We start from the raw sequence: 14,204 nt of genomic DNA, 5'->3' as shown, positions 1-14,204 counted from the left end.
TACTGAAATATTCCAAATCTTGCATTTCAACTAAAGAAAATAAAAATAAACTTTGAAAAATCATGAAAATGTAACTGTGACAAGGTAAACCACATCCTAACACTAATGAAATATTTCCAACTCTTGCATTTCAACGAAAGAAATTCAAAATGAACTTTGAAAAATTAAGGGAATGTAACTGTGACAGGGTAAACTACAACAGCACACTACTGAAATATTCCAACTCTTGAATTTAAACGAAAGAAATTCAAAATAAACTTTGAAAAATCAAGAAAATGTAACTGTGACAAGGTAAACCATAACCAAACACTACTGAAATATTCCAACTCTTGCATTTCAATGAAAGAAATTCGAAATGAACTTTGAAAAATCAAGAAGATGTAACTGTGACAAGGTAAACCGCAACCAAACACTACTGAAATATTCCAACTCTTGCATTTCAACGAAAGATATTCAAAATGAACTTTGAAAAATCAAGAAAATGTAACTGTGACAAGGTAAACCATAACCAAACACTACTGAAATATTCCATCTCTTGCATTTCAACGAAAGAAATTCAAAATAAACTTTGAAAAATTAAGAAAATGTAACTTTGACACGGTAAACCAAAACGAAACACAACTGAAATATTCCAACTCTGGCATTTCAATGAAAAAAATTCAAAATGAACTTTGAAAAATCAAGAAAATGTAACTGTGACAAGGTAAACCAAACACTACTGAAATATTCCAACTCTTGCATTTCAACGAAAGAAATTCAAAATGAACTTTGGAAAATCAAGAAAATGTAACTGTGACAAGGTAAACCATATCCAAACACTACTGAAATATTCCAACTCTTGCATTTCAAAGAAGGAAATTCAAAATGAACTTTGAAAAATCAGACCTTTGGAGAGGGGAGGAGCCGGGGGGAGGGGGTCGTTCTGTGTCTCAATACACAAAAAAAGTATAAAAAATGGGGGAGGGAAGGGGAGGGAGGAGGGGAGAGGAGGAGGAGGAGGAGGAGGAGGGAGGAGGAGGAGGAGGAGGAGGAGGAGGAGGAGGAGGAGGAGGAGGAGGAGGAGGAGGAGGAGGAGGGGAGGAGGAGGAGGGGAGGGGAGGGGGAGGAGGGGAGGAGGGGAGGGGAAGGGGAGGAGGAGGGAGGAGATGGAGGAGAGGGGCCCCTTTGGGGGGCCAAGGGGAGAGGGGCCCTTTGGGCCCCGGGGGGGGTCTGGGGGAACCTTGAGGGCCGGGGGGCCCTTTGGGAGCCCAGTGGACCTTTGAGGACCGGTGGCTTCCTTCGGGGTTGGGGTAGAGGGATTGGAACCCTTTGGGGTTGGGGTAGAGGACCTCACAACACTGTTCAAATGGAACTTGTGTATTATAACGACCACACTCAAAACCTCTTCTAAAACATATTTTAAATCATCTTTTAAAATGCTTCTAACTGTTTCGCCGAAATAATTCCATAAAATGGCTAAAACGGTTTCGCCCAAATAATCCCTAAACGTAATTCAGCGTGTTCCTTTTGTTTAGCATCCCTGGGCTGTCACATTTTAAATTACAAAGAAACCTTTTCGCACGCTAAGATCAAAACATTTGCTCGAACAACAACAACAAATACTGTTTCCCAGAAACTCATAACATCTGCCTCGAACAACAACAACAGGAAGGAAGTGTCATTAACTTTGCCTCGAACAACAACAGGAAGGAAATGTCATTAACTTTGCCCGGAAACGATTTGGTTAATGACTCAATAATCCATGAAAGTGACAAAATTCCTGTTTTTCAAATCCTCACTGAGAAAGTCCATAAAACCAGACAAAAATGTGACAAAATTCCTGTTTTTTCATTCTCACTGACAAAAACCATAAAACCATACAAAAATGTGACAAAATTCCTGTTTTTTTCAAATTCTCACTGACAAAAACCATAAAACATACATAATTTGATGTTGACATCCATGAAAAACATCAAATAAATCAAACAACACTCATAACCATCCATGAAAACAGACATAAATGTGAGAAAATTCCTGTTTTTCCAAGTGAGAAAATTCCTGTTTTTTCATTCTCACTGACAAAAACCATAAACCACGTGGTTCGCGTTGGGAGCAACATCAAAACTTAAAACGAACAGAGAATATATGATTGGGTTCACCCACTAGTCAATGCCTCGCTCTTTAAGCCAAAGATTTTTTAGTACTTTCATAAGAGCTATTTATTCTAAATAATGGCCTTTGTGATTAAGAAGTCATTTTTAAAGAATTGGAACAAAATTGGAACTTTAGCTTTAAGAGCGAGTTATTGACTAGAGGGCGAACCCCCTAATATACGTATTAAAAATATACGAATATAGAAGTTCGTTACGTAAGTTAATTCGTAAGTTAAGTATATTTATTACCAATAAAAACGTTCGTAAGTAAAATTAAACAAGTTTCGAGAAAGTCATTTAACCAAATAAAAATAAAATTTATATGCAAATTTTGTTTTAATTATTTTTTGTACGGTGAGCCAAAATCAAACCCTGCATTAATTCAAAAACGTTCAAAAATTAAATTAGAAAAACAATTTTTTTTAACTGAAAGTAAGGAACGACGTTAAAACTTAAAACGAACATAAATTATTCCGTATATGAAAGGGGCTGTCCCCTCCTCAACGCCTCGCTCTTTACGCTTAAGTTTGACTTTCTCACAACTCTATTTTTGAAACAATAAAAACGTTAGCGTAATTAGCGAGGTGTTTAATAATCTTCCAGTCTTGAGAAGGGATGGGGGTTATCAGCCCTACTCATGCTAATTTTTGCTCGTTTTGTTTTTGACTCGGCTATTTATTTGTAATTTATATTCGTTTTGAGTTTTATTTATTTATTGATGGTGATTTGTGGTATTTTTACGCCTGGAAGATTATTTGACTTTATTTTATCTCATTTTTGGCTAATAGAGCTCTTTAGTTCTCTTTCAAAAACTTGTTTTGTGGAAAAGGTTTATTAACTTAATTTCTGTTCTTTTTTTTATTGAGATAGTCTTTTTCATGAAAAAAAAACTCTTTATATCTTTTCGTTTTTTTTTCTCATTAGGATGCATAGTTTGGATTGCCATTTGCTTGTTGGAGAAACATTTTTGACAATTTTTAACCCTGACTCAAGCAATATTTCTTAATCTAATTTTATAACTCCTGAAGTTTACCTGAAAAATTGAACTTAATGTCATTCCCAAAAGATTCTATCTATGCTCTTTGACATCGCACATAAAACAAAAACGAAATCTGTTTTCTTGCACAAGCTTTGATGATGACGAGGTTGGGATTTCCGACTATTTTCAAAATTAATTCGACCACAGGAAAATACCTGACCCAGATTCAACACCAAGGTGCATTTCCAAAAAAAGGACACCATTGTGCAGAAATTCTGCCCAATGATGCCGAGCAATAGGCACCAATTTTGGAAAAAAAAACCTTCAGGTCCCATCTGTTCCAGACTTGAAAATAGATGAAGATGCCCCATATGAAGAAAAATAAAAGCCTGAATATGCATTTTTCCAAATATCCTTATATTCATCAAAATTTGGTATGTCAGAAGGCACTAGAGTATTGCTAACATTTTTCTAATTATTTCAAAACTTGCAGTACTTTCCTGTGGGGCTGCCGGGGTCATATTGAAAACAAATGTTTTCAAACGGAAATGATGTTGCAGGAGAGCGAAAATAATGTTTCCGCGCTTTTCATGAAAACAGTTGTCTATGTGAGGGTTAAAATGACAAAAAATTGGAGAAATGGGTAGAATCATTTCGGAATATTACATATTGATTGTCAAAATTTTACAAAAAGAAAAAAAAACTATTAGTATTAAGAGGTGGAAAGTAAAATTAAAAAACCTAGCATTTCTTGATACAAAAGAATCAAAAGGTAAAGAAATGCTACAGCTTTGGATAGCACTGAAAATATCCACTTGAATAATGGTGTATCCTCATATTATTGTGTGACGCCAAGGAAAAACAGTGAAAAAACAACGCAATATCCAAAGGACAGCGCAAGGCAAGCAAGTAATAAGCGCAAATCTTACATAAAAAATATACAGAAGCTATACAAAAGAATTATCCATTAAAAATTACAATTTTACCCATGTCATCATCAAATACAACCAGCCCATATTGGTTTGTTAGCCACGTCTCCTGGTCCGCTGTAGCTGAGTAAAAACAAGTTTTTATTCATCAGATTCTATTTAAGAAAAAAAAACTTTTTCCTTAAAAAATAACAAAAACAAATTCAATTGTGCCTGAAAAAGTCCAAAGGACAGGCAACTTTGCATGGAAACCATAATCAAGTGACAGATTTATCAATTCAAAATGACTTCTCCATAAAAGTGAGATATTGATAGCCTATTAAATTTTTTTTCATTAAAAAATAACAAAACAAATTTAATTGTGCTAGAAAAAGTCAAAAGCACAGGCAAATTTGCATGGAAGCCATAATCAAGTCAAAGATATATCAAATCAAAATGACTTCTCAATAAAAGTGAGATATTGATAGCCTATTAAATACTTTTTCATTAAAAAATAACAAAAACAAATTCAATTGTGCTTGAAAAAGTCAAAAGCATAGGCAACTTTGCATGGAAGCCATAATCAAGTGACAGATTTATCAATTCAAAATCACTTCTCCATAAAAGATATGTTTGTTTTACCTAAAGAGAATAAGTGGCAATAAGTGGCAAGCAACTTAAAGGAAAAAAATTGCACACAATCAAGGAATTTATATTTTTTTAAATGTGCCAATAGCATTACAGGAAAAATGAAGCTTTCAGGATGGATATACAGATAACAGTATGTCCAGGGAAGGTAGGCTACCTAGGTCTACTCATTCTCTCTCTGGAAGACACTGACCTTTTATGATATTAAAAAATCTTTGCATTATAAATTGAAACCTTGCAAAATAGATCTTTTGCATAGCCTAAATGAAGATGATTTTTGCAAGGCTGTGCCCTCAGTTTTAGCGAACTCTGAAGCCAAACTTATCGAAAAGAAATATTTTGGTCTATTAAAGGGTATAGGCACTGATTACGATATCTCTCGCCTTACTGAATACCCTGGAGTCTCTGACGTAACAAGGCTTGGAACTTCCCATGCACTCAGAATGCCATTTTAACGAATGCCATTTCCTTCAGGAGGAGAATGTAAGGTACTTTGCCCTGACCGTAAATAATTCTCAGGGCTCTTTTCTTGATAATTTCAAGCCCATCGGACAGATACACCGTAAGGCCAAAAAGCCACACCGGGCAAGCATACTCAAGCAGTATCGGCAATCTGTCATCCTTCATCCGCAGAACGTGCCCTACTCTTCTCAAACTTTCTTTCATTATAGCCCTAGAAAGCGGAATTGAACCACACTTTTCGTACAGCCTACTGTTTGAAATACGGTGACTACTGTTTGAGATAGATGACTTTTACAAAGTTGCCAGCTGCAACCCAAATTATACGACACACACACAGAGACGACACACACATAGAGACGACAGATGCACAGACACGACACACACGCACAGAAACGACACATACACAGAGACGACACACAAATAGAGACGACACACACAAAGAGAAGACACACACACAGAGACGACACACAAACAGAGACGACACACACACAGAGAAGACTTGCTACAGGCGCAAAAGTCTCTTCGGGATGTCTGCTTTGATTTTCGAGAAGCTGTTTTAAGTCTTTAAACCTGTATTATGTATTTTTTTTTTTCTGACAAAGTTTAAATTTAGTTTCAAATTCAAAGAGGAATACCGCATATTGATGCGCCTCCTGCTTGGTCATAGACCCCTGAATCTCCTATTGATTCATCTTTAGACGAAGCATAACAGACCGATAAAAACTTGTTTCAATGGAATATGGACATGGCGCCCGACTGACATGGCGCTGCCGAAAACATTTTTTCCTTTCCGCAAACTTTTTACTAATTTGAGCTACCTTTTCAAATGGTTGAAAACCATTCAAAGAAAGAGGCAAACATTGTTTTATTAAGATAACATTATGCAATTACTGGATATTTTTGCAAATAAGCCATTTAGTTTAAATTTCTGGGCCTTTCCACATTCTATCTTAAAAGCAATTTAATATTTATTTCATCGCCAAAAACTTGTGAGGAAAGGATAAATAATCCTTTGTTGAACAGTTTATGAAAGAAGCGAATTCAAAGAGCACACGAAACTAGATAAGACATTGTTTTTTACCGCCGCTTACGTTGTATAGCTACTCATCAGGACTAAATCCAAAGCGTGAGTCATCTAGGACTAGATTTGAGTCATCAGGACTGATCAGGACTAAAATTCTATACAAGGGTTAAGTATACAAGGCTCAATAAAAGGTTTCAAACCTTTGAGCCAGAAATTATCTGCGGTAAACTTACTGCTATATCTTTATACTGTGCTTGAAAGCAAGCCACAATAGCTTCAAACAATCACTAGAACATCAAACAAACAAATTCTGCGAGGCAATCAACAGGAAAAACAATAAATTCTAATCCTACTATACACTTGATACATCCATCTAACGACGCAGGATAGATATTCAATAAAATGATAAACTAATACTTTTCATTTGACCCTACTATACTATAGTTTTATGTCAACGAGCTATATTTCAAATTCAAGATGGCAGCGAGCAGAACAGAAACGCTGGCGAGATAGCGGTACATTTAAGCTAACTTCTGACAGAAAACAGTAAATATTATCAGGAAAAACAACCAGGCGTTGCTGCTATGTTAAGGGTTCATTCACACTACACATTCACACTAGCATAACTCAAGATTTCATGTTAAGTTATGTGATCTGAAGGTGCAAACGAGGTGTTTTTTTTATTTAATCATCATCAGAAGCAACACTACAGCGTTGCCTATAGTTAAGGCCATACGGCTACAATGTTTTATTATGTATTTGTTTTTTCCCAGAGGCACTTCATATGGAAGGGGTCGTCACATAGACTTTGGAGGGGGCTCATTCAATTGGAAATCAAGAGTTCTAGTGCCCTTTTTAAGAGTCAAAAATAAATTGAGGACAACTAGCCCCCCCCCCCCAAACCTCATTTTCCACAAATACATCAGATAAAAATTCTGAAACAGCCATTTTTTTTTTTAATATTTCAAAGATCATATAACCAAATTTCCGGTGTCGACACAGCCCCCCAGGCCCGGGGGCAGGTGTTATAAGTTATGCCCTGGGGCATATTTGGTTCCTGTGGAAGGAATGCTCGAATAGACTTCAGAGAGGGCTCATTGATTGTAAATTGAAAGTTCTAGTTCACTTTTTAAGAGTCAAAAGAAATCGGAGGGTAACCACCCCTCCCCACACCCTTTCTTCCCAAATGTATCCGGTAAAAATTTCGAGATAAACCTTTAATTAAAAATAGTTCAAAGATAATATAACAAAAACTCTGGTGTCGACAAAACCCCCCAGGGCCCGGGGACAGGCGTTGTAATTTATGTCCTGGGGCCATATTTGGTTCTTATGGAAGGAATGCTCGTATAAACCCCAGAGAAGGCTCATTTGATTCGAAATTGAAATTTCTAGTTCACTTTTAGAGAGTCAAAAGAGATCGTAGGGCAAATACTCCCACCCCTCCACGCACTTATTTCCCCAAACCCATCCGATACAAATTTTGAGATAACCATTTTTTTTAAATAGTTCAAAGGTCAGATAACAAAAAATACGGTGTCGACACCCCCCACCCCCTCCAGGGCCTGGGTGGCAGCCGTTGTAAGTTGTAGCCTTGTGGCGTATATGGTTCTTATTAAGGGGATGCTCGTATAAACTTCAGAGACGGCTCATTTGATTAGAAATTAAAAGTTCTAGTTCACTTTCTCAGAGTAAAAAAAGATCAGAGGGCAACTAGCCCCTCCCCCCTCAACGTCTTTTTTCCCCAAACCCATTTGATAAAAATAGTTACAAACAAGAGTTTGGGCATCGCCTCCTACTCTCACTGTAAAAGTCTAAAACCTACTGCGTCATTGGCGCTTTACTGAAAACTAAATGTGTCTTGAACAGTCTTAAAAAGTATAAACGAAATCAAACTGAAAATTTGATATATAGTGATGTTAATTGTTGAAAGATCCTTCAGTTCAAGATTTTATGTCACTATAATTTTGTTTTCATTTTCAATGCTGTAAGAATTAAATAAAAGAAAACAAGTTTTTTTTTAATTGAAAGTAAGGAGCTATATTAAAACTTAAAACGAACAGAAATCATTTAGTATATGACAGGGGCTGTCCCCTCCTCAACGCCTCGTTCTTTATGCTTAATTTTATTTCTGTATTAAATAATGAAGTTTTCAGACTTTAGCGTAGAGAGCGAGGAGTTGAGGAGGGGACAGCCCCTTTCACATACGGAATAATTTCTGTTCGTTTTAATGTCGCTCCTTACTTTCAATTAAAAAAAACTTGTTTTTTTTTATTTAAACATAAGCGACATTCGATCTTTTCACGGATAGACAAACCAGATTTCTCTTGAACGCGAAACTTGGCTTCAATATTGTACTCTTACCCGCTAATTACAGATTAAATGGGAGGAGCTGTCTGTACACGCTGAAGATGTAGTGCCAAAAATCACCGACCCGTGTTCTTACTGTTATATTATTTATATACAGTGCTTTGGTGTTCTCGTTGAAGTAACTCTATTAGCTTCTGTTCCCTACGTGGATCAGTTGCGACAATTGTATTTTTATTGGTCGTGGTTGTATTTGTTTTTAGTTTAGTTTTTTTTTTCGCTGTTTCTCTTGTGCTGAGGACGCCTAGTTTACATACAGGCGAAATATCCGCGTTGTTTCGTTCATCTTTTTTCTCCACTGGCCGCAGTCTTGTTTGTCGTTTTTTCTCTCTTTGTTAATTTTTTGTCATGGCTGGCCAGTTTGACTTAAGATCTTTCACCCATTATCAATTGCAATACATTATTTTTAACAACAGACGATAAAGGTGTGCACGCGCTAATTATGCCCCTTGTGTAGGGTAAATTCCTAAAAACGCAACATTAGGCTAATTTTAAGCAAAAATTATTGATTTTTTTTGTAATATTTAAAATGCTGAGATATTAAGAGGAGGCACTTGCCAGAGCCCCCTTCCCCTGTCTAGATCAAAGTCTCTCCTACATGTATAGGGTGTTCAAGTCAACTATATTCAAAATATCACGTTCTTAAAGTGGGCATTATCAGTCCCTTCATAGCATATAAATCCTTAGGTAACTTTGATAAGCGGTAATGTTTATGAAGAGGGATATATTGCTTAAGAGATAAAAAAATTCAGATAAATGATTAACATAAAATTGCATTACGTGGGTGATTTTCACTTACGGGACACAAAAGGGATACCAAGCTCCATGAATAAAAGTTTGGTGACCAATTGATTAAATGGTTACACTTCTCTCAAAAGTTTTCCTTTTCTGATTCCATTCAATTTGTTTTGTCTAGCTGAGTGATTTATTATATCATTTATTTATTATAGTGATTTATTTGTTATATCATCATATTGATTTAGTGATTAATTATACCAAAAGTGAATAATGTACTTGCCTGGTTCCATAGGAAGATTACAATCACTTCTTTTTGGCTTCTCAATCTTATAATCACAAATCCTTGTTTGAGCATAGCTGTCGCGCATCTCACCAAGCAGTTTTTGCAACTAAAATCCAGTGACTGTTAGTATTTTAGAAGGTTCACTGGATAATATTCTAATCTTCTTGTAATTGTACAAGAAGTTTACGTACGGTTATAGTTTAAGCACTTCCTGAATTACCCCTGCAAACCCTTTTTAACACCCTAGGTAGAACCAGACTAAGACCTTCAAAAGCTCCTTGGGGTCCTATAGAGACAAAAAGTTTCGAGACCCCTTAGATCGGGGACGTACGCAGAAGGGGGACTCTGGGCCCGCCCCCCTTCCCGAAATCTCAAGATTTTTTTTTTATTTTCCCATAATTTTCTTATTTTTCTCACAGAATAATGAGTTTTAAGGATTTGCCACCCCCCTCCCCCGAAATAATTTCCTGCGTACGTGCCTGCCTTAGTTGGGCCATGCTTTATCTAAGTATTGAATTGAATTCAGAGGGTTAATACAAAATTCCAAATTGAGGCACCTCATCCCTCACATTGAGTTTCAAATGAGAGATCAGATTTGGACACACATTTTTTTTGTTTAATTCATGTCATATTTTCTTCCTAGCAATGCGGTTCTTCTTTTATTACGATGAAAATATGAATAGATTGGTTTGCAAAGCCGTGACATTTATTTGCTCCCAAAGTTTTTTTTTTCTAAAGTTATAACTATGTCCTTATAAATTTTTTCAGAGTTGACATACATCTAGATAAAAATAGAGTTTCTAACTTCTATCTCTTCTCATTTACAAGAAAGTTAAAAAAAAAACAATTAAATGAATTAAATCTAACTAAGATTAATTGATCTTTTTCAATTATGTTTTTCAATAGAGCATTTAAGTAAATTTATTGAAAATTTAATAGAAAATAGTTTAAATAAAAATTTAATAAAATTAAACGAAAATTTAAATAAATTAGAATCTATTTTAAAACAAAAGTATGCCTTAAACCTTCATACTGATTGGACAATCACAAAATAATGCATGTAAGTAGAATATAGCCCAATTCACAAGATTTGCTTTTTGGTTACATTATAGTTGCTCTGCTGATATAATTTTCTTTTATCAACAAGTGTGACCATACTGCTGCTCGAGCATGATGCATTCATGTATGGGCTATTGAATAGCTGTATCCAATTAGAAGCATAATTGGTAGCTTTTACAGCAGATAAGGAACAAGTTATTGCTAGAGTTCTTCGGTTTTTTGCCTCTCATCAGATTGTAAATGTAAGGTACAGAGATCCATATTCCAAAGTCTTTGGAGAAAAAAAAAAGTTTGCAAAATCAAGCTATCAAAACACGACCTGTTTACAAAAGTTTCTCAATATATGCTGAATATCATCAACAAAAAGCAAATATTTTGTGTTGTGGAGTCATAGTTATTATCATTTCCTTTAAGTATAGCATTCGCATATAAAAGGCTTCACAAAATGACAAGGCGTAGCAAACAGGCAGTCGGGCGTGTGCGTTAGAAAGTGAGAAGCTGCAGTAGCCGTTACAATTAAAAAAAAGTTCTGGTTATGCTCTGCTATCTTGAAAGTTTGAAAATTTTAACTTGTTAGTTATTATATTTGAATTTTTTCAAAAGAATTGAATCTTTTTATTTTCCAAAAGTTTTCGAAATTACTGCCATTCCTAGTTTAAAAAATATATCCCAAAAAAATAAATGAATAAATGTGAGGTACAAACACTTTAGATTTGGGTAAGGCTTTCTTGTAGGGGAATAAAGATTTGAAATGACACTATACAGTTTTTAATTTTTGTTTTTATATATTATGAAATTATTACCCTCTTTATACAGATCCAGATCGTATGAAAATTACTAAATTGTGACTTACCACTGAAAGGAAATTTGCGTAACAAAAAATTTTACGGAGTTTTTTTAAATTTTACGCAGTAAATTGAGAGAGACGGGGAGAGAAAGAAAGAGACGGAGAGAGAAAGAAAGGAAGAAAGAAAGAAAAAGGGAGGGAGAGTGAGAGATAAGAGGACAGAGAGATAATCACATGAGAGAAGAATGTTAGTGCAGTATTACGCGTTTACAAGCCCCCCCCCCCCTGTAAAATACCCCCACCCCCGAAAATACCCCCCCCCCATAAAATACCCCCGGAAAACACCGCCTCCCCGCGGAAAATACCCCCCACGGAAAATAACCTCCGAAAAACACCCCCAGAAAATAACCCCATAACCTCCCTCCCTCTTCCACGGAAAATACCCCACCCCGTGGAAAAACTGGATTTTCTAAAATTTGAGAAAGTGCTAAGGAAAGGGGGTCTGGTTTCGTAAAATTGGTTTTTTTTGTGTTGAGAAGTGCTAAGGAAAGGGAAAAAGAAAAATTTACACACCATAAGTATTTTAAAACCATTTTTGTTGAAAAGACTTCCATATGAACATCTGTAAATTTTGGCAGTAGTGGGCGCCAAATTTAAAAAAAAAAAAAAAAAAAAAAAAAAAAAAAAAAAAAATATGTGGGGGCGAAAAATCATCAGAATTAATTTAAAAACATATGGCACCAAAAATTTTAAGTACGTTTATCTTTCCTTTGAAGGCATAGTTGGCTTTGGGAACCAACAAATTCTTATTGTTTAAGTTTTTAAGGATGAAAGCGTTGTCAATTTCTACAAGTTAGTTTTTCTTGTCTTCCAAGTGTGAAGCTACCACAAATCACCATTAATAAATAAATGAGTCCCAAAATGAACAGACATTACGATAGATAGCCTAGTCAAAGTCAAAACGAGCAAAAATTAAAAGCAGTAGGGCTCGCAACCCTCATGTCTTCTCAAGACCAGAACGTAATTGGCAATTCACAAAAAAAAAAAAAAAAAATTAAAAAACTAATAATAACCGTGGATTTTCAGTTTAATATCCGTATTCTAATATTTATTACTTAAAGTCTTAATACTTCTTTATTTATTGAAGTAAAAAAAGTGAAAACATTTAAAATATATTTTGTTTTCAGTTTCGTTTTCAGTATTTTGTTTTTGTCAACAAAAGTAATTCTGATTTACCTTTTATTTTTCAAATGTATAAATCAGCCGAAATCCCAGCAAGTATTCTCAGCAATTTTTAAAATAATAGTATATTTCTAGTCCCACCCGTAAAAGTTCTTACTTCGCACAATGGCCATATTTGTGTTGTCATTATGATATAGATAAATTTCTCTCTTTCAGTAAATGAGATACGGCCCCAACTGTGATTTTAAGGGAATAGTGCTGTAGTAACGAGCAGCATATTGTTGCGAATTCCTGAGGCCAAACCACTTGGAATGACTACGAGACTGGAATCTGTAAAACAATTATAATACTTCTTAAACTGGCACTTCCAAAGAAGTAATTTGAAAGTGTCGACAGTTTTAACTAAGCTAATTATAAAAAAACAAAAACGAACCTCGGAAAGTTTGTCGTCCTCTAAAGCTGCACGTCCAAGAACGGAAAGCACTTTGAATTGTCTCCGAATGGAAGAATCACGAAAGTTTTTCCAAGCAAAAGAAGTTGCTAGTTTCCATACCTCTTTTTGAAATTTGGCGTATTCGAGTTGTGCCTCTTGCTAAAATCAAAAGAAAAATCACAAAAATAACTTTGGTTCTAAAAATACACGTATTGATTTGCGTGTACGTTTGCGTGTACGTTTTGCGTGTATGTTTATAAACATGTAACCAACATTCGTTTGTAGAAGGAATAATCTATTTTGTTTTTTAGCGGGGAGCTTTTTTCCCATTTAAAAGATAGACAAAATTGCACAAAAATCTTAAAATTTGGATAGGGGGAGGTGGAGGAAAAGAGCTCAAAGTCTCCTTATCTCCTTCTGCTTACTGTAGGGATCCTAGTTCAAAAGCTCATAAACTCATATAAAGACACTTTGAGCTCAAAGAAGCCAACAAACATTTTCAATGCACAGCGAGTCACAAAAGAAAGGAACTTGTTTTTAAAGAAATATGTTAAATCAAAGAAAATAAGGGGTCTACTTTATTTAGCCAGCCTTTTTACAAGGCTTAGCCGAAAGAAGCCAACAGACATTTTCAATGCACAGCGAGTCACAAAAGAAAGGAACTTGTTTTTAAAGAAATATGTTAAATCAAAGAAAATAAGGGGTCTACTTTATTTAGCCAGCCTTTTTACAAGGCTTAGCCGGTGGAAGTATGAAAGGCTCTGAGTTTCTTCTAATGCTGAACTGGTATCAAATTTCAAACTGCTAAGCCTGGTTGATAGATATGAACTAATCCACATTCCTGCATCTAGTTTGTGTCAATAAATCTAAGTTTTCTGGACAAAAGATGCCCTAGCTTTTCTTGCTTTACATAGTTGGAATTTGGTGCTTTCGATAGCATATTTCTTATTTTCTTACCGTCGAGGTCTGAAAACCCTCCTTGAATAACCTAACGATCGTTAATAGCAGTTGGAAACAGTAAATTTTCCGATTTTTATCCTCTCATGTAACATTTATGTCATGTAACATAACGTCTTTTGAGTTGTCGCAGCTATTTTGAAGTGCTATCAATGGCATAATTGTATGCTTTAACTATTGGCAATCCCCCTAACTTCCATACAAATTACACGGATATGGGGAAATCAACAGCAATGGCGTGTGTGGGG

General features: G+C 35.4%; 1 protein-coding gene across 1 annotated transcript in view; it reads right to left on the bottom strand.

Moving 5' to 3' along the window:
- LOC148945463 (angiotensin-converting enzyme-like) overlaps positions 1-14,204 on the bottom strand; it is a 129,007-nt gene that overhangs the window by 94,350 nt on the left and 20,453 nt on the right. Inside the window, exons 3-4 of the mRNA XM_089099407.1 lie at positions 13,000-13,158; positions 9,536-9,644 (exon numbers count right to left, since the gene is read on the bottom strand). Coding sequence (XP_088955533.1) covers positions 9,536-9,644; positions 13,000-13,158 — 268 coding nt within the window. The remainder of the gene's footprint in view (positions 1-9,535; positions 9,645-12,999; positions 13,159-14,204) is intronic.

Source organism: Artemia sp. Qi Xiang Cuo, chromosome 13 (assembly GCF_049724085.1).
Source record: "Artemia sp. Qi Xiang Cuo chromosome 13, ASM4972408v1, whole genome shotgun sequence".
NCBI lineage: Eukaryota > Metazoa > Arthropoda > Branchiopoda > Anostraca > Artemiidae > Artemia > Artemia sp. Qi Xiang Cuo.
The sequence above is the reverse complement of the archived record's forward strand: the minus strand, read 5'-3'. Positions and strand labels throughout refer to the sequence as shown.